The sequence below is a fragment of the Aethina tumida genome, chromosome 7, assembly GCF_024364675.1.
Source record: "Aethina tumida isolate Nest 87 chromosome 7, icAetTumi1.1, whole genome shotgun sequence".
In the NCBI taxonomy this organism is placed as follows: domain Eukaryota; kingdom Metazoa; phylum Arthropoda; class Insecta; order Coleoptera; family Nitidulidae; genus Aethina; species Aethina tumida.
In genome coordinates this window covers 17,112,853-17,140,504 of record NC_065441.1, presented here as the reverse complement: position 1 = coordinate 17,140,504, position 27,652 = coordinate 17,112,853, and the positions used below count along the sequence as shown (strand labels likewise).

The following is a 27,652-nucleotide window of genomic DNA, read 5'->3' as shown; positions in this document are numbered from 1 at the left end:
AATTAAAAATAAAAATGAATATAATTAAAAGGGACCTTTCGTCACGCGTTCTTTATTCGATGCAATGCTGAAAGAAGGCAGTTTGCTCCGAATATTTTCATGCATTGGACTTCTGTATAATACTAATTTTATGCGGCCAGTTTCCTGTAATGAATACTTTAAGTGGCCGTAATCGGTCAAAAGGCAAAAAGCCTTTTTCCACAGAAAGAAAATTATAATTGTGATTGCTGTTCATTAAACACGTTAATCGAAATTTATTTTTAAAGTGATTGCGGTTTGATTGATCACCACATCACGCATAATTCAAGTTAGGAATCAGTCACGTGCATTTGGTATGCAAAATGTGTAAAGATTATTCCGGCAGATTGTGAAGTTATGAATGTACATTAGTGCACGATTAATGCATTCAAACTAAGCGCACCGCAAAACACAAATGAATAAATAATTAGTTGTTTTTGTGTACGAATATAAACTTGAGTTGGGAATGTGATGATACGCGATCCCAATTTGTCAAACGCCACATTTCACTTTAGGTGAAACGAGCAGGCAGCTTTTACGCTAGATTGTTTAGATTATGGAATATAAATAAAGCGGAAGTTTAACCGCATCGACTAATAAACTTCTTAGATCTCGCATTACACGTAGATTTACAGCACGTCAGTTTATAATTCAACTAGCATTTAAACGTAGAAACGCAGGCGTTTCATCGACGAGCTCTACCATTAAACAGACTTTTCTGCATCTATAAATAGTGCATTAGGGCTTGTTGTTGTTTTGCTGATGCCCAAGACTCACTCTTTTCACTATTGATTGATATACAACACTGACACACGAACCGAGAGTAATTAGTCGACATTTAAAGGGAATTTTTAATTTACGTTGTCCCGTTCGTGTATCGCTGCGTAATTGATTTTAAAACTACTCTATGCTCTTCCCATTCTCGATCGTGTTTGCATATTACACCGGCAAATGCAATAAATTACAATCAGATTCCCTATTCCCTACATACCCCTTTTTTCTACCAAATCAAATCGGATATGCAAAAATTAATTCACTTAGTTAGTGCCCATAAATCTCACCTGGAATTGTTGTTGTTATTGAGGGGCATCGGAGTGGGTATCCTCGGCGGCAAAACCGGGATCGGGGTGGCACGACGCTTTCCCGGATGGAAAGCACGAGAAAACTCCATCTGTAAAACGATATAAGAATAAGATTTCGTCGACGTTTTGTTAAACAAATATGCACACCCGTAAAACTGAGCTGCAACTGTGAAATTATATTCACGAAATCCGGGCACGGATATGAATTTCATTTTATCATCCTCATTTGGAATCTGCGTTAATTTATTAGGTGATGGTGCGCGGGCGGAAATCATTTTACTCGAACTCGAGTAATTAAGATGAATTGGGTTATTTCTACCTTTTATGTTTGCCCAAGGAGCAATTTGCAAATTTCTCCGTTACTTGGTAACAACGGAAATTTATCTGTCTGCCATGTTTTATTTTAGTATTGTCTCCGAATGTTCCTTTGAATTTTTATTAATTACCTTTTATCTAATGTTTTTTTTCTCTTTTTGCTGTCTCAGTTAATTACTTTCTTATTAATGGGACAGTTCTTAAAGTTTTCCTCAACTTTTTAACACTGCGTGTTTTTTGAGGTAGATAATTTGAATTTTCCTTTTATTATTTATTTTTAAATGTTGGTACTTATAAGATAATCAGTAAAAAATATGAAACTATTTTTTTTTTTTGAATTCCTCATTCAATTTTCAATGAAATTATAAGGTTCAGGAATTTTTTAAAACGGTACGTCACATTGAATAAAATTAAAAATCGATTTTTTTGCTCAAAAATCAATTTCTTTTTATGATTTAACCCTTGATATGATAAAATACAAAACTTTTGCGATTGCTGCACTTGTGAAAACAACAGAAACACTCATATAAAAATAATTGTTTTTCATGTAATGAACTCTAATCATAATTATAAACTTTATTTCTAACCATAATATAATGATTAAATCAATATAAAATACTATTGTTATTGCTATATATAATTCAACTACGTTTTAGAGAATTTAAACTTTTCCTTAACTTTAAAGTCCTGTAGTTTATCATTTCATGAGTTAAATCATAAAAAGAAATCGATTTCTGAGCAAATATTCGATTTTTAATTTTTTTTCAATGTGACGTACCGTTTTAAAAAAATCCTGAAGCTCATAATTTCATCGAAAATTGAATGAGGAATTCAAAAAAAAATAGTTTCGTATTTTTATAGTTATCGCAATATGGTTAAAAATCAAAATTCAGAAATTAACCACGTTTTTTTAAGGTTCTTATAAGCAGATCCGAGATCAATCGTTTCACGGTAATAGATAAAGATCTGAAACTTGCAGCATCGAAGTATCGTCGATGGGTCGATTCGGTATTCTTATCGTCCCATGGCCTTTAGTGATGTGTTTTATTACTGGTGCAAAAGTTCTGTTGTTAATGCAATTATATTTAATTTTAGATTACTTATTAAAACTTATTTTGATAATTTATTTATTGTAATATATCCACTTCAAAAGACAGCAGCGTCTTTCACTTAAGAAATGTTTTCTTCCTTTATCTTATTCATCTCGTAACTTATCCTCCTGTTCCTTATTATGTCACTTAAGATGACAAAGTATGTCATTGTTCCAATTTTCGGATCTCCTTCTATTAGTACCTTCTTCAGTTATTTTGCAAGCAATCCATTGAGACTCCATTAAAACATATTGAAAATGTACATTCTCGTTAACCATTCATGCTTGGAGATAACAAAACCGTAAAATCTATTATTACCAGTTAAAAAGTAATGTGTATCTCTTCTGTCGAACATAAATTGCAACGTTGTATCGAAATGCATTATCAGCGTATGGCCTTTTTTTATTATTATTAAAAGGCGCGACTGCATGACAAGACGGCCCCATATCTCGGCCATAAGGCCGTTTCCAGGACAATAAAAACTTTTATTTTATGCAACGAACAGTGACAGTTTGGCGGTTCGAAACGGCGGGATTATTGCATTATTACCGTTATAAATACTCTGATGGATTTCACTGTTTGATTACGGCAACTTCTGCGGCCGCGGCCACCTACGGACGGCGACGTCCTGTTGCGAAATCTAATTTCGAAGCCGTGCTTGTTCAAACTGGTGATTAACATCCACCGGCGGGTTATTACGCTGGCAAAATATTGACTCTTGTAATTGTTATGGTATGATGATTAATATATGCCACACTAAAAGGAAACGGTTTCACTCACTTATCGAAACTGGATCGTTAAAAAGTGGGCAAATAAATCGATTTCAGTACAACAAACAAAGCATATACTTACGAAGGATGTAAAGAATATAGATATCATGTCGGAAAGAGTTTTATCAGTTCGAATGGTAGCGGTTAATTTTTTTCAACAACTTCATCTCCGTATGTATATCATGCGAAATTGTATTTTAAATAAGAAATGTGAAAGGATATTTCAAGATAGGTACAAGTTTAAATATTCATATCCATTCTGTTTAAGACAAAATCTTAAAAAGAGTATTACAAGCGGATATCAAATCTTATGGCAAATAACTCCAGACAGTTAAATTCTCCAAATGAAGACTACAGACATTAATTTTTCGACACAGACAGATTTAAAACAAGAAAACCTTTATTTTGGGCCACCCAATCTTGATTAATACGTAACAGATCTTTCGCATTAAAATTACTCTTTGTTTGGCCCAAAAAGTACATAAATAATTTTTAAAACCAACAATTTAGCATTATTTATCATTGTTTGTGGATAAAAGCTATGTCTGGTTCGGTTGTGTGATTTATAATGTTTAAATAATTTTCAACGAAAACTAAATAAAACGTTAATAAATATGGAATTTATGGTATTTAAAACGTAGTGGATGATTTCAAAAACGATTTTGTTATCTGTTATTAAATATTTATTCTACATAAAATGTAGTCCAATTATTGATTTAAATATATTATATATATATATATATATATATATATATATATATATATATATATTTAAAATGCAGTTTACTGTAAATTGAAGCTTCTTATATTTTTAAATGTATAATATTCGACAAATAAAACGGAATCATTGAATGTCCTCTATCCTAGCTCTAATGTTATAAATTTAATCCAGAAAAAACATTAATTTTAATGTTCATTGAGTCTGACACACAAGGATCAGCGCATTAAAAACATTCCAATAATTTTCTCCGGTGCCACACTTGACATTTTATAGGACACCCCAGTCCAGATGTGCATGGCTGGCGAACAACCAGTAGCCTTAATACAACGAAGCGCAAATCTGACAGTATAAATTCTCACCAGATTGTACGTCACTTCTGCACTGTCGACATGTTTCTCTAATAGTGGTTCGTTCCGGGAATCGGCGACCGTAAAACCAGCAATGAAACCCTCGCGGGGAGTGAAACGAGCCACACACACATGTCTTAAACATTAAAAGTGGCAATAAAACAGACAAGCGCCCCACGTCGATTTAATCAGTCCGCTCCAAAGCCTAAGGCCGTGTTTTTTCGACTTCGAAAGAGGAGCTCGTAAATTTCGTACGGTGACCGATGAGTCATTTCGTGGATCACACTCAATTAGAACTGGAGGAGAATCCTTATAATGTTTTTGGAAGTCTTAAAAGACAGGTTCGGTTTACAATCTGCTCCAACACAATATATTTTATTGTCCTAAACTGGAAACGATGTGAATAAGACGATTGTACGTTCACAATCTAATTAAGGTATCGATCAGAGTGCCACGTTCAATATCTCATCTCCCGCAGCGCCAAAGCATCTACAAACAATTAAAATTATTAGACGAATTGTCGAACCGATCGGGTTTCACATTGGCGAAGCTTAAATTCGCAAAAGCCCCGTCCTCATTCGGTATTCAACATCAAAGTAAGCCACTAGCTTCGACTGTGGCGTTTAAAGTTTCAGTGGGATCATTTAAATCTACGGGTGTCTTTGTCGCATAATAAATGTGCTGAAAAGAAAGTATTGCCGGAACTTGGAAAAGTCGTCAGGACGTTTCTAAAAAAACTTACACGAAAGGCGAATCGGTTAATGGAAGCTGAATTTGATCTAATGATGGAAAACGCTCACGAAATTCCAGAATCGTTTAGCCATTTTTGATATCATTAATCGGCACTTATCTAGTTTACCAATACCGAAACAGTTTAATAACGCATCTACAAATAAAAAACATCGACTGAATCGAAACATAAAAAAGATTAAAATGTGCAAATGTAAAACGAAAACTCCAACAGGGGAAAGTTTGTTCGATATTTTTTGTTTTCAATTAATTAACGACAGCGGCTACAAAACTCGCAATTTTATCAGTTCCTATTATACCCAGCGTTTGCAATTAATAAATTGTGAATTTTCATTTCGACAATAGACTTTCCAGTTCGTGCACCCCAATTTTTTGGCCGTTTCTTCCGTCGTTCCATGTTATTTATTTAAATACAATTGCACCGAGCCAGAACAATGGATTGCACATTTATTATAACGAATTATATTATCGTTCATTGTGTGTTTAATTACAATAAATATTTACACTTTGTGTAAATTGTAATTGATTAGTTATAAAAATAGCAGCCTGTCTTTGTTTCAATGTGTTATTCCACAATGAAAATCACTGTACAACAAACGAACGTTATTTATTTTGTTTAATTTATTTTATTGTGTGCATAACTAATCAAACTGTGTTTTATTCGAATGAGCTGCGCCACACATTTTGGAACGTTGGAAATAAAAATCAATTCAAAAAATTCGTCGACCACCTAAATGTTATTATTGTTGCAATAAAAACTCTGTTATGAAATTATTTACCAGCCTTTAAAACATCTATTAAAACTAATTCCAGTAATGGTCCGGGTCCTAATTTCAATCTACATGAAAACGATTTACCATAGTGATGCACCGATCCATGCAGGATTGAAGGGTCCAGCATCACGATCACAATCGGCCCCCATATTTATAAAAATACCGGTCGCACCTCAAAGAAATGCCCCCATGTTTGTGTTCTCTAGTATAAATACACATACTGGCTGGATCTGAATGTTCTCCCTAATTGTATCACGTGATTTATTTGTACATCCTATCCGTGTATACACATTAGTAAATAATACATACAGTTCCACCATCAAAATTTATGCGCCCGTGTAAACTGTGTAGTTTCTGTATTACAGAACTTTACTTTCGTAACTGGGTGCAATGGTTTTAGGGCATTGATTTATTTATTAATTTTAGGGTGGATTTAGTTCCGATTGGTTCAATTACCGGGGATCTAATTAGTTGAACAACTATTGAAGTGTTATAAACGCTTGTTTGTCAGTGATCACATAGTGGAACGATACAATACTTGTGCATCACTGATTTGCTTCTTAGAATCACTGTTAATTGTTTTCTTGTGATTTTTACTGTCGCTTTGCTCTTCTGTGATCTCTTATTTTTATTCCTGGAACATCTATTTTTGTACTATTGTTTCAAGAAGCAGGTTTTTTCACAAGTGATTTAAAAAGTGTATGTCGAACAAGTTAACTAGAAATGTCAAATAAAAATAGATGTTAAACCCTAATCTGAGTGAGTTTTGTACTAAGAAATAAGTTTTTACTGTTAGACTATAAACTGTGTTAAAATAAATACATTTTAAATGCGAATATATTTATTTAATTATAATTGATTATATATAATTAAATGAAACACATACATTATAGTAATATATTCAAACTATATTTTAGTGCAAATTAAATTATTAATGTCTTTTATTAGCCATTGCTTTGTTTTCATCTAATTTGAAACATTGATTTTAACATACAAGCTTTATGAAACTAAAATTCGCTGCCATTTAATGGCAATAAACAGTTTAGAACTATATATTAAATGTGATTAATAATTGGAAACTTTAATTAAAGCTGTTTCACAATTTTCAATGTTGGATTTGTGAATAACAAATTAAATATTTTTGCGGAGACCTATTAATGAAACACTACACTTACACACATTCAGAATAAAAGTTGTTTTGTTTGTACAAACTAAAATTGTTCAATTTTTAATCAGTTGAGTTATTTGAAATTAAATTGGAAACGGTGCACCTACATTTATAAAATAAAAATAGTCACAGTAACTCTTTTAATAAAAGGGAAGAGTATTTTATGTGGCTTGCCTTGTCAAATATTTCACGTGGTGGAACCGTAATATTCCGAAAAACCCCTAATACAGTTCTCATAAATTCATATCCCGTGGCATTGTCGTTTGGACGCACTCGCATATTAATGTTTGCCTCGAAGTGAGCGATATTTGTATTTTTTTCACAAGAAAGCAACGCAACAATGCTCCGACACGTCGCAACTTTCACGTTTCGTATTCACCTCTCTGTGAAAAAAGCACGGATTAAAAAATCCAACCACTAATATCTTTGTGAGCCATCACAGTCCTTATGAAAGGTGAATTTTGGTTTAAATTTTTATGATATGCCAGAAAAGGTCAGGAGCCACCTGAAATAAACTCGACAAATAAATTTCTTAAAACCTAATGTTTGCACTTAGAGATTAAACAGAAAACTAGTTTGAGAAACGCAGAGGTCCCGAGGCAATTTAGCCAATGTTTACCTATTCGAGTTAGTTCTAATGACTAACGACATGTACTAGTACATGTTCGTCGATATTTACCCCAAACACATATTTCGATACGATTACGGTCCAAGGGGGATGAATAAGTAACACGTTAAGGCAAACAAGGTGACGAAGGCGGGGTGAGGCTGGCAAAATCAACACGGAACAGCTGAGAAAAATAATTGGATAAATCAATTACCTCGTTAGTTGGATATGACAACAACCACTGTAATGTGAATAACGAAAAGTGGTTGTAGATGTAGGAGGGGGAGACAAACAAATATCGGATTACATAGGTTGGATGTTGCTAGAAGATCAACTGTTGTCTTATTATTTATACTCAGTGTAATGTATCAGAAACAAGTAAAATAACTTCACAAAAATGTGTGCTTCAAATGTAATTACTCAGTCACAACTGCATTAAAATTAATGAATTTTGGCCAAGTTACACTTTAAAAATAAAATTTTGCGTTGTGGTCCATCCTGAAATCTTCGCAGGGTTTAACAATGCTGCGAACATGCTAATCCCACATCTGTTGAATATAATAAATTGTAAAGTTCTAACATTAATGAGGCTTATAGTGCCGACTACAATCTCGACTATGTGAGGCAAATGGTGTGCTCACAGAAATATCAAATGCGCCCAATTATTAACTTCCTACCAGTGTTTAACTAAAGTCGCAGCGAACTGATATTCATATTTCATCATAATGTATAGGTCCGAAACTAAATTATTCATTATTTGATACCGCCACTAGTTCTATATTTTGGCATAAATATTAAGTGAACTTCAAATAACCAACTTTACACTATATAATTATTAATTAATTTCACTGGAAGTTGCCCTTAAATGAATGCACTATGTGCTGCTGATAATGTTTAAATTTTGTGGTCTTTGTGACCGGAAAACAATATTTTTCAACTATTCAAATGATGAATGATTTCAAATGCCAGTGTTAGTTTACATTACAATTTAATTACTTTTGTTGTTCATCTGTTTATTAATGTTTAAATTTAAACAGTTATGGAAAGTTTAAATTAATTATTAATTGTGTTGTTTTAATATTTAGTTTAATGTTAAAATAAATAATAGAATAATTTAGTTCGGTCCAATTTGAAATACGAAACTCGATATTGTGCTTGAAACTTTTTTAATATACTGCCATCCTTCCGACAAGAGCCAGTTTGCGTTTTCTCCACTTTTTTGTTTTACGGATACAAGTTTCTAAATGACGGAACTTGTTTAATTGAAATAAATATCACCTGCAAATGGAAAACCGGCAATTGACAAATTTTGAGAGTTCAGTTGTACCGAAGGAAAAGTTTCCTGAAAGCAACATCCACTGACCCCTTCATAATTTACTTTCATCAATTAAATCTTGTCGTTTACAACTGGCTCTTAAAACAGAACAATAAAATTAAATTACATGGCGTTCCAATGACAAATTTCTGCTGTGCAACAACGTGTAATAAAATATCTACGTCGTGAAAGTAACAGTAAAAAAAGATCATAAAATCAATAAGGGACGTGTAAGTCACATAATGTCATGGTTCGAACGCATCCCAAGTAAACTTTATTAACTTCAGTTTAATCTTCTTAAAATCCAATACATTTTAAGTCCGGATTACGAAAACAAAATAGAAAATGTCCATCTACTTTTATGACTGAAATTTTCTCGGCGGTATTAAACTGTAAAGTTCTCTATATTTCTGGAAACTGATGCTTTATCTCTAATGTAATCTGCGCAACTAACAGACTTCATATCTACAAATTGGAATCAAATTCTGCAAAAAATTGTTGTCGCACGAACATTTGATTTACATACCAACATGTTTCTATGCTCAAATCTATTTAAATATTCAAATTATTTGCCTATTTTTATTCATTTTTTATTGGGGCCTATCAATCATAAATGTCAGGTATAAATAAATGTATCGCAGCATGAAACAAGACGTTTTTAAGAGTGCTTATCGACAAAAATGACGAATTGAGTTACTACAATGCTACCTTACAGTGGAGTTGTGCCAGTTTTATAATTTTATTGATTTCCTGCACATTACAAAATTGCGAAAATTGCCGGAAAAATGTATTTTAAACACTTGATTAAATTCAAATATCCATGAGCGAATCCAATATTAAATATTATAAATGAAATTTATATATTCTCTTAATTGGACATTTATAATTAATTTCAACGAAGCGTGTTTGTCTCTATTTTATACACGTAAATGCAGTAAAGTGGATGAAATATAAACTGAACTTTAACCTACGCACTGAAATATTTTATAGATCATATTTTATTATTTAGGAACGAGATAGATTTGGTCGATTTTTACATCTTATTCCATAGTCTGCACATATATTTGCATATAAATTTAAGTTTATAGACAGGGCAACTTTGTTTTGATATAAATTGTATGTCAAGATTTGAAACTGGAAAGTTTACAACCAGTTTGTTGTAACATGATAAAATTTTATTGTCTATGCATCTTTGCAATTCAATTATCAAGTAATTAAAATGTTAACGAAACGAAACAAAACTAACAGATGTGAAACATAGAGTCGTAAATTGTTGGCAAACATTTATTTTACAAATTTGTAATAATTTTATTGAATAGTAACAAAATATTAAATATTCTTTTAGTTATGTAAGAAACTTGATTGTTAATGCAAATTTATGTTTCTAATTATTACAAGACATAATAGCTCTCTAACAATGCTAAAATTTAATTATATTCTTCAGTAAGTTTTCTTTATTTAAATTTACCATCTTAATAAAACAGTCGGACGTACCATTTTTGTTTTTCCAACAAACAAAATGAAACTATAATTTTATTCTGTAGTCAAACAAATATTCAGTTCTGGCTTCAATTAAAATGAAATTTCCGTCCGTAAAAATTACTGAAAAGTTCCGTTCATATCATTTAAATATTTGTTTGTAAAAAGCAGCTCAATTTTTAATTGCTGCAGTTTTGAGAGTCGACATTAGTCATGCGTAAATGATCTTACAAGTGCCGTTTTAACTGCATTAAATTAAATTGTGAATTTTTTAGGGTATTATCAAAATTAATTTACGGGGTAGGTTTCTAGACTTTTCTAGTACAAGTAAGTTCCCAGTGACGTAATATTTAAAATGTTTTAGAGAGCTTTGAAACATAATTCAATACTTTTAAGAATACCATGTTTTAAGTAAATAAAAAAATTAAATAAATATCCAACAAAATTACAGTAATTTAATTTTCTTGGCAAAAGTAGCCTTTGAAAGGAGGAACTCGGTATAATCCTGTCGTTGTGTATATAAAGTGCCTTTTTATATTAAGAGCATCTACATATAATCGCAATTGGGTTGGCTGAATTGTTTCCGCCTTTTTGCCTTAAACTGCACATCACATTTTTCTTTATTAAACCATACAACACAACTCATTCCAGCTTAATGATATCCATGTTCGCAATCTGCTGCATCATTCGCAATATTTTCAAACTAAGTTTAAGTTGCTAGTCTTTGTACAACGACCATTCTTTGTCTCGTATTTATAGCAACCAAAGGCACGCGATTATTTAATTCAGACGAAAATAAGTTCTGCCAAGTAGTCGTCACATCGTGCTTAATCGGGCAAATAAAAACGTCCGTAATATTTTTGACAGGCTGTGTATACCGTTGAATGGGCGTCACGTGGCCCCCCACGTGGCCCCGGGCAGAACGGCTCTGATGAGGACGGTGTCTACATAATGGGCATTGTTGGTCAAACGGTTGACAAACAATGGTGCACTCGTCTAGTTCGGTAGTTCTTTCGTTGGCCGTGACACACATGATAATCGTCACTCGTTGTGTGGCAGAAATCTATCATGTGAGAATATAAAAATGCAGATGATGGAGATGCGAACATCCGCAATGGAAGCAATACAAACAATGCTAATAACAATAGAAAATGATCAAAGAACTGAATTGGACTATGAGAATGCAGATAATTAACAGATCTCCTTCATAAAAGTGATTCAGAAATAAATGCATTTGATATTTTAATGTGTTTTCTTTCAGTCGTCCATTGACTTACATATTACCCATATATTTTTTCTGAAAAGTTGATTGAGAAATAAACAATAAAGTCGTTGCCTCCCTCCTTTATAAAAACTGATCTTCTTTTGAAGTAGTTTCTAAAATCAAATGTCTTCATTTATTTAAAATATTTAGAATACTGAAACAATAATATTCAAATTTTCTTCTTTCAGTATCCACATACAAATTAAGAAACTAAAATTATTCTAGATATATTATAATACGACGTATTTAGTGGCTCAAATCCAGTTTATATAAGACCTTTGAGTCACTTTTAAAACTAAAACATTAGTTTAGACTTTAACCTATAAAAATCACGATTTTAATCACAAATGCGGGCGGCTTCGATAAAACTTTGAAAGTGATTTACATAAAGCCGATGGAATTAGTTAAGGGCTCACTTTTGAACTGGTGCAGAGACTCTTTACTAATATAAAGAGGTTATCAATATACGATGGTTCATTTATCAAGATTTAAACATGCACCAGGCGATGTTAACGTTAACGTTTATAAAATTAGAAATTATCACGTCGTAAAGTTTTTAAATACGCTATCCATTCTGGATTAATTTTTTTAGAATTAATCAGACAATTTAAACAAACGTGTCAATTTTAATCTGTTGAATTAAATGTGTTTGAATTAAAGATGAAAAAATGTTATATCGTAAAAAATGTTTTAAATATAAGAAGAGAATGGGGCAATGAAAAATAAATTTGAAGATTAATTAACTGAGTGGTAAAATAGGTAAATAAAAGTGAATTGTCTTAAAAAACTCATTATAAATTATAAAGGATTCTTGTTTTTGTTCGGATAATGCCCGAATAGGCATTGAATGTTCTCTTTGAAATCGAAAGTGGCTCGCCGATTGTCCGTAGATTAGAGTCTGGGCTCTCGGAACGATTTTTTTTTTCTTCTTCATCGTTTTAGAATTCTCCCGTATAAGGAAACTGGTTTATAGACTTTCAGACATTTAAAATTTATGCCCTGCCTCTGTGTTGCCAAATCTGAATGCATTTTATAGACTCTCGAAGGTTTGGCGTGCACAGATAAGCAACCTTTTCTGCGCCCGGGACCCGGCGTTTTAAAAACGGATGCCGGCCAAGTTTGTCGACCCTTTTACAGAACAGATTTTAGGCGTTTAAGCCGTTAGAAGAGCAGCGCAGAGGGTGTATTATGGTTCGACAACAGGTGCCGCGGATATATGTCAGACCTCTTCAACGTTTTGTCATATTCTCATATCGAAATAGCTACACATAAGCACTGACACTTCACATCTTTGATCTATCGCGTACGATTACAACTTTTAATCTTGTACAAAGGTGACAAATTACGCATCTTGATGGGAACAGAACATGAGGTCAAAAATAATTCCGGTTTAAATTAGGCCTGCGTATCATCACTCATCTTAAATACCTTTATATTTGACTGAACTTCAGTCTAAAAAATTCCAACATAATATCCTTTCGTAATGATGCGTTTTTGTTACATTTCGTCATGACAATAAAGAACATCGCATTAAGAAGCGCAGTTTGTAACAAAAGCAGCATCAATTCAATCGAAATGTAAAACGATGTGATTTATGGTGAAATCGAAAATTTTACAGTGGTAATGGTGCAATTAGGACAAAACATTCATCGAACTGAAACGCGAAACTGTCTGAACAGGTACAGCATACATAATACGGTTCATTTGTTTGCCAAAGAAGATTTGATTTCATTAGTTGAAAGGGCAAAAAAAATACGCAATCGATGTCAAAGGGATAAAAAATGCTTTCAATTGCGTAAAACTGCATTTTTCCACAGTAATCAGGGCTGCTATTGTGATTTGGTTATTGACTGGTATGATTTGCTTTCAGTTCAAGTCCGGTTTTTATTCAACTGATTTTCTAAAGGTAAAATTTAAATTGTTTTAAAATTGATTACGTAAAAGTTTTATGATATTGTTTCAACTTTCATGTAATTTTATTTTATATAATAGAACTTCAAAGGTCTTTTGTTTCAAAGCGAATTATGTTGTTTGTGTCACACACATGTGGGTTTTGAAGTTGATTTTTGTTATAAAGAAACCAACGTTATTCACGTTCTCATTAATTAGGATTTTTCAATAAATTTTTGTCTACAATGTTTGCATAAAATGGTGCTTCGAGGGAAACAATGAAAAGTTTACTTTTACAAAATTCATTTTAGAAACCCGATTAAAATTGAAAGAGTTTTATTTTTAGTTTGTTTTATGTTTTGGAATCGTTTCCCAGCATACAAAATGCATTTAAAACTCTAAAACAATAAAAAATTACTTTTACACAAACAATCCTGTTTATTATCAATTCTATTTGGGTTTTCAATTATGTTATACATCCAGTAAATTTTTTATAATTGTCCCATTTCATAAAAATGAATGTAAAAAATCTAACTATATAAAATGCTTTGAAAAATGATTGTAAAAAATGACCTAACCATTCACGTGAATTTACAATTTTATCCGAACATAAATTACATTAAAAGTGGATATTTTTTAACAGAGTATGTGGCCTTCTATAAAAATTTGAATATTTAATTATTAGATTTCTTCAAAAGCCATTAATTTGTATTTTGTAATTATCTTAAATTTAGTTAGAAATAATTTGAAATCTTGAAACAATATTGAATACTTAAATTAACGAATACAAGGATATTGGATTTCCTTTGGCGCATTGTTTAATGTTTTTATTAAGAAACAGGCTTTACTAACATAATGAATTCAGTCGTCCTTTATACGTGGCATCTCCTTTGTACGAATTCTCATGAGTAATGCAAGATTGCGTACTCCATCTCGCTTCGTTTATTACATCATTTTATGAAAAATCTTTGTATAATTTCAATAATTTTAACGAAAATGAAACTTGCTTTCTATTCATACAAGAAGAAATACATGGTACCTATAGTATGCTATTGTTCCTAAGTTATTGTATTACAAAGTACAAGCACAAAGTATATGCAAAGTAAAAATCCATTATTACGGGCATAAAATTGAAGTATAAATAAAGTTCAGGAATTTTTCATCAGCTACGTAAATGATAACGAGAGATATTCTATTGCAAAAAGTTTTATCGAAAATTAATAATCATCTTTAATAAACAGTCTATTAGACTTTAAATTAAAAAGTTGGAAATTGTGCGGAGCGATGTCTAATTTGTGCACAGGAGCAACAAGTCACTTTATTCAACCAAGTCCGTTTAAATTTGAATTTATCCCTTTTTATAATTAATATGAGAGCTGAGAATTAAAAACCGTGATAAACACAACCCTATTTTTAAAGCTGGGTGTGTGGGCGAAGGTGCTGAAAAAGTCATATGTTCAATAATCAAATTCATTTTGGTACAGATGCTCACCGAAATCAAAGGTGCGTCTGGCACCAACTTTACCAGATGGATTTTAACCCTTTCCCAACCTTTGTGTTTTATAAATTTTTTATTATATTGAATTTACACGCGTAAAATTCGAGGTATTAAAACCAAATGGCGGCGATTTGCAACAGTGAAATACGTACGAGTTATTTTAGTGGTTTTCTGAGTACGAACATTGTATGTATACGCTTTATTACACATATAAGATTTACAATTCATAAATCGAAATTAAGTTATTGAACCCGCACTCGCCTTTCTAATAACACGTTCACACACCCATATTGTTCGACCAGAACGTTTTCCCTCCAAAAATTACCATTGATGTACCCAAAGAATTTATGTGTAGTGGCGCAATTAACTTTGTAAAATAGCTCCCCATGAATACTTACTTGTGTAGTGACAGAGTCTGTGCACGTGTAATACATAAACCGTTTTATAGTGTAGAAACTCATTTGGATATGGCCTAAGAATACTTGCCGTACTGTAGGTTCATGTTGGACGTGAATTTTATGAATTCACTGTCAGTTAACGGACCCGGCCAAGGGCAAAGAGCCACAAGCTAATTTAATCGCGGAAAAACGCAACTGGAACACCGCACCACTTTTATTGCCCAGCAAGATATTGAATATTGTTTGTCTGGCCGCTTGTGTTAATGAAATAGCTCAGATGTTCGACAAGCTCTTTGATATTCAGCGCATTCTCTCGATGGTTGGTCGATTTTAATTAAATTCGATGTTTATTTACCATACACGGGAGTATTACAACGGGAGATCCAAAAACTACAAAGAACTAATAAAGCGCACCTGTTTATTAAACTTATTAATTAATACGATGTAAATCAATAAAATATTTCTATTTTTCAGAAGAGATGATCCTAGATTTATTATTATTATTATTATTATTATTAGAATTTTAAATATATATATATATATATATATATATATATATATATATATATCAATGATTCAGTCTAAAGTCTGAAATAAGCATTTAATTATTAACTAAGTAATTAAATTTGTATTCAAAATTTCATAAAATTATGCATGTTAAAAATTGCACGCTTTGTTTAGCCTTTGAATGCACGTTCCATTTGGTAGCCATAGCAACATGTACCGTTTTGCCATACTTTTTCCACCAATCCATCACCATAGCAATGATGTATGTGAAATTTCAACCGATAATTAGCGTTTTAAAATTTATCGCCGGACCCGAACAAAAGTGATAAACCCGTCACTATTGACTTACGATTGTTCTCGTCGCAGCGCAGATGAGATATAACATCTCTTGACACTGAAACTGGCTGTGTTATTTTCATGGACTTCCTTAGTACTAACATAAGTGGGTAACATAAAAGTCCGAACTGGAAACGCAGGAAACAGCGTCGTTTCTTAGTTAATGATTGTCTACTATTTTTATTTATTTTCTTGGCGCCCCCTTTTCTCAAATATAAACGATTATGAGAAGAGAATGAAAGAGTTTATAATTGATTGCAGTTGCACACAGAAAAATGTCGGTCCAAAATGAAGTTTTCTTTTACATTTATTTTCTTCTCTATTCTCAACCTGCGAAAATAAATAAATGTTCTGAAGTGTTACCACCAGTAAATTGTATTTGTATAAGTCCATATTTATTGAAAAGTTGAATTTTAAATCAAATTTAAAATATGTACAACTTTGTGAAAGACATTTAATTCAGAAACTGGAGCAGTTTCCAGGCAGGAGACAAATTCCATTTCCATAACAAATGAATGAATTGTCATTATTTCCTTCAAGATAATTCAAATTGGCAATATTAATTTGCCACACATAATATTTTAAATTAATTCGATGTGGTGTTTCTAACGAAACATCAAACAATAGTATAATACTGTTACGACAAGATTAATTTCCCCCACAACCAAATTTAATACACTCATGAAACATAACAGAGAATATTAACAAATAAAACGGGGCGAATTGGGGTGTATAAATTCGTGCTGGTTACAGAGTGAAAGGTCGATTCCTATTCAAAACACCCGAATATATTTGATGTTATCTGGGTGATATAAACTCGTCTCATTTTATGGTCAGTAAATCATCCAGGAGCTGCGCTGGATGTAATATTATGTCAGCGAAATTGCTGGCAAACATAAAATTCCGAATAATTAATTTAAAGGACAAAGTTGTAACATGTTATAAAATATTTGGACAATGTAAACATTGTACTTTTTTAACATTTAAAATTCAGTAGTAGGATGTACAGCAATTTATCGTGCTAAAAGGGAGCGTTTATCAAGTCGTAATGCAAGAATTCCGAAGACGATTTTTGTAATTAACTTGTGGACGCCATGAATATGTAAGTCATGAATTAATCGATTGTGCCCGCTTCGATAGTACCGATAACATCGCCTAAAAATGCACATTCATTAAATGTTTCGACGATGAACTACTTGAATATTTAGAAAATAATTCAGTTGTTACTATCTCTCTTAATTGCCGTGAATTAATGTCTGGATATTTCATTACTCTGATTAATTAGGGAAAACACTCATGTATTTAAAATGGCCATTAAATTTTAGTAGATTAAATAATTTTAATTTTAATAATAAGCTAATTACGTGGACATGTTTTCAAATGGTGAAGTGTGAAGTCATAAACACATACAGAACATTTAAAGCAATTTCTATATAGATTAAAACTAAATTAGCTTTTTTATCCATTAGATTTTTGCACAAAGTAACAAATTATTGTGGATGTTTGTGTAGCAATAAAATATTGTGTGTGTTTGTGTGACTTTTTCCAGCATCGCCATATTCCATAAATCCACATGTGCTCGCCACCAGTTCGGTTTATATGAAAGGCATTCCGCTCACCTATAAAAGCCAATAATCTTTTTTAATTAAAATAAAAGGACGTTGCACATCGACGTGTGGGCAAAAGGCAGTAAATAACGGGCTTTGTGCGTGACCTTGTGCAAACGACATTTCAAACACACGTCCTATCACATGCACGTGAATTCGAACAGTCTATGATTTCAATTTATTATCTAAATGAAGGCACACGTAAACATTAAGTGCCAAACAAAAATAAACATCAAAGACCGTACGAAAAAGTTTTTCGGTTTATTTCTTCCGAGTGTTTATCAAATGAGTTTTGACATTAGCATACTCGAAAACAGATAAATATACAGTTTAGTGCCGGCAGAAACGTAGAATTATACTATGTAAACAAAAACGGAATCAGCCAACGAATTACTAATTTATTTCGAGTCTCGCATCTTTTCTACGGCTTGGGGAAAAATAAACTTTTTGCTAAACAATAACTGTTTGAACCATGTTATTCAATTGCCTAAGTAAATAACGAAATGAACCAAAATATTATCTTATAACTTTATTATTTAAAGAATTAATTTAGAACTAATAAACAACAAAAAAAAATCGTGGCATACTTTTTCCCACAGATCAATAAGTGCCGATTTGTGTACACAGTTCACTTTATTAATATTTACAAATTGTCCATATAACGATTTAAAAACCGACACTTGTCTAAACAAATCAAAGTTTATTGATACCATGTCCGCGATAATTACCCATTTTCTGATGAGATTTCTTAATAATTTATTTATATTCCCACTTGGGAAACTTCTCGAACTTTAATTGCCGGAGTCAATTATTTGTCCATGTTGTTGATGAACTGTGCAAGAAATTCGTCGAACGTAAACAAGTTTCAGATAAATTCAACCTTGCAACCTCTTTTCATACGTTTATTTTTGTTGCATGACTCGTTTTAACCCATATTACCACAGGGTCTTTGAAAAGTACAAGCTTGGTAATTAACGAAAATAAAAGGTGATCATCATTGCTTAAATTCCTAGCAAAATGTTCGACACCAATTGTAGCAAAATATATGTTGAGATTTGTGGAGGAAAAGCTTTTTAGTGGCATATACACACAATTCCTGACCGAGTAACCATTTCCAAATATGGAGAAATTAATAAAGGTGACTTGAAATCATTCCTTAATATGTAAAATTCACTGTAACTTCTTCAGCATACCAAAATGTATAAAACGCACAAGCACAAACCGACATAAAATCACGTTGTGGGGCTTTTCTAAACCTAATCATTTCTAGTACCGTCACATAGAGCACATATTTCATTGTAGACGTCAAACAAATCAACAGGAAACGAAATATTCAGTGAAACTAAAGCCGTTTACGTACACATATAAATATTAAGATAGTAAACCGTTTTGCCTGTCTTAGGGATTTGATACGCTGAAACTGACTCTAACAATATAAATAATAAATTCCATAAATACGAACAGTGTATGTTACGTTTGGGGCGGATCCAAAAAAAATGCCCCGGCTTATTTTTAACGACCTCAGATCAATTTGTCTCGAGATAAGTACTTGTTCAGAATTTGTTTTCTCGTAATTCCATTGTTAACCCTTATATCAGCGACAATACATTCCTGGAAACTGAGTAGGTCTATAAATTCTCTACGAACTTCAAAGTTATCTATAGCTCTTAGTAGTACTCAAGTCGCTCTGATAATATTCCTCCTTTATTCTTTGTGAGCCTGAGCTTCAAGATGTATAAAACATAAAGTTGAGAAATATGTTACATACGGTTGAACGTTGATGAACTCCGGATTTATTATGTATTATATTTTAGCCGACTCGACAAGAAATTTTAAATTATAATCATTTTTAGACGCATAAAATTTCAGTCAAGTATATTTTACGTAGGTAATAGTAAAAAAACTTTATTAAGACAGGGGATGTTATAGAATCTTTATGCGACCTATAAATTTAATAAAAACGTTTATACCAGTTATAAACAATCTGAAATATTTATGCAAATGCCTATTTTATTGTACTTAAAGTAATCTTGGCAAAGCTTTTATACTTAATCATAAGTCTCGGACTAGTTAATTAACATTAAAATATTATATATCATTGATTTATTAACATGTTTATACTTGTAAATATCGTAAACACATTTTTATCAACACACGTATTAACCCAACTGTATTTACTAAAATTTAGTTGTGTTTATATTTGATCAAAAGGGTCCGACATCTTTAGTCTTGTTAAAACTTTTAACCCTTGTTTATAGAAAACATAACTTTACAGTTAATTCTTTAGTTTGGGTATCCCGTGTAGTCTAAAAGTTCTAGGTAGTTAAGCAAAGAATCTGAATTTAATTAAGATATGTATTAACAAGAAGTTTTTTCAATCATTAAACCACATTTTTGAATAAGTTATTTACTATTTAAATCCATTAATTCCTTGATATCGAATTAATTTACATAACCGTATAAAATTTGTTTCAAACTTGAATTTATAACAAAAAATAGACATTTCTGAACGTTTTAATTGAATTTTGTTAAACCGAAATAAATTTATGTACCTACATATGTAGCTTCAGTCAATAACAAACGTTGGCATTTTATAATTTAAAAATCCGAGTAGAGGCATTTCAAAATAAAATATGCTCACATAATTTTCAGCAATACGGAGAAAAATAATTTTATGACATGAGTAGATTTTTATTAAACTAACTGGAAAAGTTTGTTAGCAACATTCTAGTAAGACATACATTTTTCTGTATAAACATGGTGAAATTGTGTGTAAAAATGGGACATGTTGAAATTAAACTCTCGGATTCCGGACGTTTAGAAATAAATTTATTTCTCGACTTTAAACTATTTCATTTTCTTGATGTTGCTTGGAAAGAGACGGATTTATTTAAGGCGCATTTGAGACAGAGACAAACTTAAGTTTCTTGAGATTTCACATATGAATTATTTTATTATTTCATGGAAAATGTAACTTGTATCATTAATTCTTGCTTTTCCTGTACTTTGAAAGAATTTTTGTGAAAAACATTGTATTAAATTGTAAGCAAGAATACATTGGCCAAATTGATGTTTGACGAATAAAACAAATTATCGTCAGTCAATTTATTATCAGTTTGTTAACAAAAAAACATTAAAACGTTTTATTCAAATAAAATTACAAAATTATACGAGTTAAAGTATTGTCGAACATATGCAAATCGAAAATATTTCAAACTACACGTTCATTATTTTTCTAACAAACTAGCTTTAAGCTCCTATAAAAACATAATCGTTTTCATTTGGTTTTTTCCTGTATTTTCCATATTTTGCAAACGAATCATTTTATATTATTTTCCATGATAACACTGCAGCACTTTAAAATATAAATATTCCGCACATTTAAAAATTATTATTTATTATTTTATTAAATCAATTTCAATATTTATTTAAAAATATATTGACTTTATGTAAATACGGCTTATTTATTGACAATGATGTAATTAAGAAACATTAATTGCATCTGAAAAATGCGATTACGAGTAACTTTTTATTGATATAACAAATTAATTATTTGATGTAATTGATTGATTGGGAATAATAATATTATCAATATCAATTAATTGCACATTTTCAATGTGTTTACATTAATTAACTCTCTCAAAGTTTTATTACTATTTGTAATGTTTTAATCCACTGCAAGATTTCTTATTATTTTTCAGAAAATTTATTACAAAATTGCCGTGTCGAGTAATTAATTTTCCGTCTTACAAAACAATTAAATAACCATTCAGTGAGACAAAAGGGGTGTTAAAATCGCACCCAGCCCAACCGTAACCGTGACGATTTCCAGTGGAGGTGCATTAAGAGCCCCATTAGAATGTCTAATTAGGCAGCTAGACAGCGGCTCACCTTTCGTCTAGTCGCAGCGATCGCCAGTCACAGTCCGTCTACTCCGGCCGCATCAAAACACCATCATCCACCGTCAAAAACCGAAACAAGGAAGAAAAAAAAAACGAAAATCAAAAGCCGCGAACACACATGTTCACCGAGTCCGAAACGCACGCACACCGCGATATCCCGATACCGAACGGCACGGCACAGTCGACGCGACCAGCACACGGCAACGCCACTCAAAGGGCACTATCGTATTGTTTACCGGCCGCGGGAGCACGAGGCCCCAATCTTTCCCGTCGCGGCCGATGTTCGACGATGGTGCCCCCGTGTAGGCGGCGTGTGTGCGTGGATAGGGCAGGCCCGCTGGGGTTGGATAGGTCAAAAATAGACGTGGGGGAAGCGGCTCGCGTTAATGCACCCGGTACCTGGGTTTGCACTTCTAATCCCTAATTTGTTCGGGCACCTACATGATTTTTTCACTTTCGACAGGGTTTCAGATGTTGATACAACATTGCCCGCCGAATTCCTTTATTAACCCAAACTAATGAAACTACAAATTTTAATGCTTTACCACCAGATGACGGTAATTTTAATAATTTTAGCCCCTAGCTAGCACCACGCTCAATGAAAAACATCTTTCAAATTGGACCACCTCACTGCATTTCCTTATTCTAGCGAGTTTTAGACACTTCTTTAATTTCTCTTCACATCCTGGAGGGGGATTATCCAGTCGGATTGAATCTACGTTAACGTTTCCATCCTGATTCAGAATTCCAGTTTGTTCCGCTATACATTTGATAAGACAATGTGTATCTTCTCCTGATCCTTCTAGAGAAGTTTCTTTGGGTATGCCTAAAGTTTCTATGCATTTATTAGTTACAGAGTCATTTGTATTAATGAAAGGAGCTACTAATGCCTAAAAAGATAAGTTTGTAAATAAATAATCCATGTTTTCCAATTGCAAAGTACTTACTTACCATTGTGCTCACTAAACATGTAACCAGAACAAATGATATTGCGAACATTGTGAATGGTTCTACAATTCGTTTTTTCTAAAGAGGTATATTTATACTTAAATATACGATAAAAACTAAACTGCACACAATAAATGGTTAATGACATTATAATGGTATAAATATAAAATAATTCTGCAAAACTTATTCTTAGCAATTATTATTATTATTGTCAGAAAAAAACATTTCAATATTGCATGATATTTTTCTCTTAATTCAATTTCCATCATGTTGTTAAAAAAAGGCTTTATCTGATTGTAATGGATAATTTTCTTAGGATGGAATACCTTGAAATAGTACTGAGTATCAGAATTGGTTTAGTACTTCTGAACTCAGGTGGATAGAATAGGCAACGACATTAGAAACTAAGTTTGAAAGAGAATTTTTAACAGGTAAAAATCCGACACTATCTCCAATTTCATCAGAAGATATCTTTTTGAAGATTTTCCACTCCAAAAACTCCAAATGAGGAATTAGAATTGCATTTTTTTGTAAAATTAATATCCCAATTCAACCATCAGACTATTAGAACTGATTGAATTTGTGTCCTACCTTTCTCACATCTGACAACAAGATTTACTTACACCAAAATAAATGTTTCACTGAAATATAAGGCTCGAAGTAAATGATACGCATGTAAACATAGATGTTTTATAAAAGCCCTAAAAACTCTAAATATATTATTGATTACATACGCTTAATTAGGGTCTTCCAAGAGTAGGAAAAAGTGTTGTGAAATGCAAATATATGAAAAAGTTATGAAATATATCAGATATAGCCAGATCTAAAATATTATTATTTTATTATTCACACCATAAAAATGATATAAAATAGAATTCTAAATGTAATCGTTGAAATGGAAATTTTAAATTAAAGGAAAAATATATTATCTAGAGCTGAACATTTTCAATAACATCTTCGTTAGATATAATATGCAGGATGGCGATAAAAATAACAATTTTATAAAAGGTTATAAAACTAAATTCTGTGCGTTGTGCAATATTATAGGTTTAGATTATATGAACGCTTTAATTCAACAGAAAAATTAAAATAGTATTAAAGGAACAATCGCAACAATTGTCATGGAAATAGCTTTATTGATGAGCAATTATGACTTCGTTCAAGTGATATTATACGCATTTCAAATTCCAATATACAAATTTAGATAAACTAAATATGTCTAAACAACTCATGAATTCCAATTTGCCGCCGCATATTCCAATTATCATCATCAGCATACAAGTTTATGGCAATCTTATCGAAGTTTGTAATTAGAAAAGCTGCAGCAAGTGCGAAAAACGCATTAGTAATTTAAGTCAGCTAGAATTCTAGCGGCCAGTAATTAGGTAAGAACGGTAAATCTTCGAGATTAGATGAAGTTGACTGGCATAAAACCTCCGCGTAATTGAATTGCAAATTTTCCATTGGCGAAGACACAGTCTCCGCAGCCACAGTTACATAGTAAATTAATTGGCATTGTTTTGTGCCCAGCTCTAATCCCGGTCTTTGTTTAAAGTAACTGCGAAGGCATTTCCATTAAGTATGGGTATTTATCGCGCGCCAACAATCGCCAACGCATGAAAGCGAATCGGTTATTTGACTTAAATTATTTAAGGGACTGATGAAATAGCTGGTGGAGAGATTCGATTAATTGGTTAGGACATACTAAATATTATATGCTACTCCTCACTATTGTCTAATATTATAGATTCTTGCAAATTCCGCCGATTTTTAGACATTTAGATTATTTCGTTTAATACGGTTCTGCGAAGTCGTATGCTAAAGACGTGCTCTGTGAAATCACGGTACAGCGGGCAAAGCATCTTGAAACTCATTGAAACGCCCCACAATAAGTGCTTGGTGCATGTAAAATATCCCCTTAAAAACCACTCAAATCCTTCCCTTATAATAGAAAATATACTTAGCCGTTAACTACACGCACCATATAAAATATTCCTCCCCCTCTTAGAATTTGTTGTATTAGATCATACACAACGGAGTGTCATGAATACGAGATCAAGATGAGGCAAAATCTTCATTCCATGGAACTACTTCTATGTTGGTCACGTTTTACTTAATTCGATTAAAGGTGTTAAAATTATGGTAATCAACAGATTTTAGACATAATTTTCAATATAATTCATTTAAATCCAATCAATCAGATTATTTAGTATAAAATCTTCTGTTAGGTAATAAATTAAATTTATTTTGTAAAGAAACAAACACAAAAATAAAATAAATAGGTACATAACTCAATAAAACACTACAAATAATAATAATAATACAATAAAAATGACAAATATAAATTAAACAATGATTGTTTACATCTAAATTAACGTTAATAATCATTACCAAGGATGATGGAGTTTTTCCTTAAAAAAAAATGGTAACTAACTGATTTAGAGTTTAGACTCTGATTATAGAATGAGACTTTAATCAATAAAAATGAACTTCTGGATTAAGTTTTCTGATCGTGTCCTCAGGTTTTGGTAAACAGCATTTAGAGTACTGCTGGAATTATCTAGTTTAAAGAAATATTAAAAGAATTGGTGTTATAAAGTATGATTTTTGATATACTAGTCGATGGTACTTTCAACATGAACCACGACTGGACTCAGTTTATGTAAGAAAAATGATTGTTTATGAAATTGTAATGAGTTATATTATAATAAAAACAAAATGCAGGAACAACAAAGAGCTTCAAGAACAACACTGTAAGTACAGAAAAAACAGCACAACAAACACTACATGTTTTTAAAATGAAAAATGTCTATATATTTTATTGAAAAGAAGTAAGTAATGATCACTGTCCATTGAAGTATAAAACTAATATATTGAATTATAATAATCCAATGTCTCAATATTTTAGGCCATTTTAGGTTATTGTTTAATCCACTTAGGTATATTATATTGGAAAATATATTATACAAATTGAAAATTGAAAGATACAAAATTGGAAAACAACAATGCTTTCCAAAGAATATGCAAGATCCGTGAGGAGTATTATTAAAATGATGAAAGTAAGATATAAAAATCTTGCAACAGAAGATTGTCAGGATGATTGCGAGACTTACTTTCTGTCCATTTCACCAAATGAAACCAAAACAAACTCGGTACATTTCGTCGATGATAATACTTTTCAGGCGGTGAAATCAATCCAAGAATGTTCAGTCCGTGGATTGAGGATAAGTATCATCGATTTGAACATTGAATTGACTAAAGAATGTATTTGCATATGTGATTTGTGTAGTAAAAATAATATTAAAGTGTATCTTCCACCTATTTCCAAAAGGGACTTTGTATTGAAATTTTACAATGGAACTTATGAACAACAAATTACAGTGCTTAAAGATTTATTAAGAAAAATTAATGGTATTTTAGAAAAACTTGATTACTTAGGTGTTGATATAAGTTTAGGAAAGGGTACTTGATTGGATGTACAGATTTATTGTATGTATGTAATAAATGTTAATATATAAATATTAAACTACATATGTTTTATTTGAACAAATACAAGAGTTGTGATGCCGCATTATAACAACGACTTGCAAATAATGTCGAATTACAAGTACAGCGTTTAGTAATTACCAAGTTAATTTATCGCCCATTGAAAGCATAAAATACGATCCCAGCATTTAAATTCAATCCGTCTCTGCTCTCGCACTCGGAGTGGAGATCCTTTTTCGCCCCAGTCTAAAAAATTTGTAATGCACGCTTCTACATAAGAAGTGAACAACTTTAGAATTTTCCTTATCACTAGATTACCATCTGGACTGAAGCAGTTTGTCCTCTGAGGGAGAGTACGGCTACTTACATAATATTTTTATTAACTTATTCATTGAAACTGCTTACATAGTGGGCTCGCCCTAAATAAGTTTTATAGCACGCAAAGAATTTTTTCTTCCCTTAGAATTTGTTGTATTTAGATCATGCATAGAGCGTCATAAATAGGGAATCAAAACGACTCAAAGTATTCGTATTTTTATGAAACTTCTAATATATATATATATATATATATATATATATATGTAAATCAGTAAGATATATTCTAATAATTAATAATAATTTAGACAGTTTTCCTAAAAATTTTGATAAGATTTGAATATAACATGGTTAAGAACTAGAGAATTGATTAAGTTAAAATTAATGTTTCTAAAAAAATAACTTTATTGTTTGAAAACGTGAGAAAGAAATTCAATTGAACAAAGAATTTATTCATTAATCTAATCCATAGATAGAAATTTATTACTTCCTAATCTATATACAGGTATAAAATTGAAATTCAAAGTATGTATAAATTAACAAATACAAAATTAAATTTACAAATGCAGTTGCCACCATGCAATATACAAGGTCCATCACGTCTATTATCAAAATGATGAAAAGAAGATACAAAAATCTTATAGTTGAAAACTGCCAAGATAGTGCCTGTGAATGTTATTTTCTTTCCATTTCACCAAATGGATCTGATACAAACACAGTGTTTTTCGATGATGAAAATATTCTGTTGGCAATGAAATCAATCCGAGAATGTTCAGTTAGTAGAGTAAGGATGGATATCACCGATATGAACTTAGAATTGATTAAAGATTCTATTTGCTTATGCGAGGTGTGTAAGAGAAAAAACATTAGAGTGTACATTCCACCTATTTCCAAATGGCGGTTCAGATTTCGGTTCTACAACGGAACCTATAATCAGCACATCACAATACTTAGGGACCTTTTACGCAACATTCAAAAAATTGTAGAAAAATATGATCATGTAGGTATTCAATTAGGTTTAGAAAAGTGTGACTGATATTGAAATATAATTTAATTATTTTATTT

General features: G+C 31.7%; 1 protein-coding gene and 1 long non-coding RNA gene across 2 annotated transcripts in view; one reads left to right on the top strand and one right to left on the bottom strand.

The window, feature by feature from the left end:
• The window catches only part of LOC109608946 (kinesin-like protein CG14535), a 131,794-nt gene extending 109,676 nt beyond the window's left edge, over nucleotides 1-22,118 (bottom strand). The window contains exons 1-2 of the mRNA XM_020025505.2: nucleotides 21,828-22,118; nucleotides 1,080-1,189 (exon numbers count right to left, since the gene is read on the bottom strand). Coding sequence (XP_019881064.2) covers nucleotides 1,080-1,189 — 110 coding nt within the window. The 5' untranslated portion in view covers nucleotides 21,828-22,118. The remainder of the gene's footprint in view (nucleotides 1-1,079; nucleotides 1,190-21,827) is intronic.
• Nucleotides 22,119-25,527: 3,409 nt separating this feature from the next.
• On the top strand, nucleotides 25,528-26,303 carry LOC126266227 (uncharacterized). The gene is made up of 2 exons (XR_007548681.1): nucleotides 25,528-25,617; nucleotides 25,695-26,303. It is a non-coding gene; the product is annotated as an uncharacterized LOC126266227 (long non-coding RNA).
• Nucleotides 26,304-27,652: the final 1,349 nt, after the last annotated feature.